Source organism: Eimeria mitis, genomic scaffold (genome assembly GCF_000499745.2).
Source record: "Eimeria mitis Houghton genomic scaffold, Emh_scaff6182, whole genome shotgun sequence".
Classification (NCBI taxonomy): domain Eukaryota; phylum Apicomplexa; class Conoidasida; order Eucoccidiorida; family Eimeriidae; genus Eimeria; species Eimeria mitis.
In genome coordinates, this window is record NW_013574383.1 from 1,142 (window position 1) to 2,297 (window position 1,156).

Sequence of the window (1,156 nt, forward strand, 5' to 3'; positions counted from 1 at the left end):
AACCGATGCTAGACTACCTGATAAAGCTACTAGTCCGTCAGAACAAGTGGATGAATGGGCATGGATGCCGGTGTGCAATGCCCTGATTCCAGTGAGTTTTTTACCTTTCTAGCTGCCTTCCGTAGGAATTTCTTTGTCTTACCAATCACCTCAGCGCCTGCTAACTATCTTGCTATTTCCAGGCATCGGCAGAACAAAAAACTTCAAGAACAGGGGCTACAGCACAGTTCCAGAGCGGCACATACGCATACCATCCCGTTGAGAATCCAGATAACGTCGACTGCAAGGCCGTTGTGGATAAGTGGAAGGGCGCCTACAGCAACTTTGATGGATTGCCTCCGGCTAACAAGGAAGAAGAGGATCTTTACGACAATCAGGAGAACGTGTCTTTCGTGGCCCTGTACAACCCTACAGAGAAAGCTACTGCAGACTGCCGTGTCGTCACCTGCACTAAAACGACCCAGGGAGCGGAAGCGGGCGGCGGAGGAGGCCGCGCGGAACAAAACACTGAAACAAAAGCCTCGGCTTTGATTTGCATGACTGTGCCGGATGTACTTGCCGAGGGAGGCGATGCCCCTTTCACGTGAGTTTTCTCAAGCCCTACGTCTTCTATTTTTCCCTGGGATCTGTTCTGGCTGGAGATTGTTTTTGTTTCTTGGTGCGTGTTCTGCAGAGAGGATCAATGGGGACAGATCGTGACCGCTCTTGAAGGCTCTGCGTCGGCGGTTGCACCTGGTGTGGTCGGTCTTGCATTAGCTATCCTTGGCCTCAGCTTGCTGTGACGTAAAGGCTTTTCAAGAGAGGGGTGATCCAGGAGGCATTTTCTTATGCTTGAGGGAAGCAAGGAGATTCGCTAACTGCTGATGTGTAGAAGCCGGCGGATCACATACTGTACGCTCGGGGGAGATGAGAAGCATGCAGCTGATGAGAGCATCAGGGCGGAGTTAACTGCTGGCATATCATTAAACTATCGCGAAACAGTGGTAAACAACCCGGCTATACAGTGCACAGAGGCAAATTATGTTTTTGCCCCTTGCTCCGCCCTGCCGGAGGAGCCGCTGTGGTCGACCATCAGGGCAGACGTATCTTGGAGGTGAATGGTTCATCTTGCCTGTTATTCTTGGCGGCTGTACAGTGAAGTTCCGTCGAATTCAAC

At 51.5% G+C, this 1,156-nt stretch overlaps 1 protein-coding gene across 1 annotated transcript in view; it reads left to right on the plus strand.

The window, feature by feature from the left end:
- Nucleotides 1-782, plus strand: part of EMH_0086410 (SAG family member) — a gene marked incomplete at both ends in the record, with an annotated part of 1,164 nt that extends 382 nt beyond the window's left edge. Inside the window, 2 exons of the mRNA XM_013501028.1 lie at nucleotides 183-583; nucleotides 674-782. Of these exons, the coding sequence (XP_013356482.1) occupies nucleotides 183-583; nucleotides 674-782 (510 nt within the window). The remainder of the gene's footprint in view (nucleotides 1-182; nucleotides 584-673) is intronic.
- Between the last annotated feature and the right edge of the window lie 374 nt (nucleotides 783-1,156).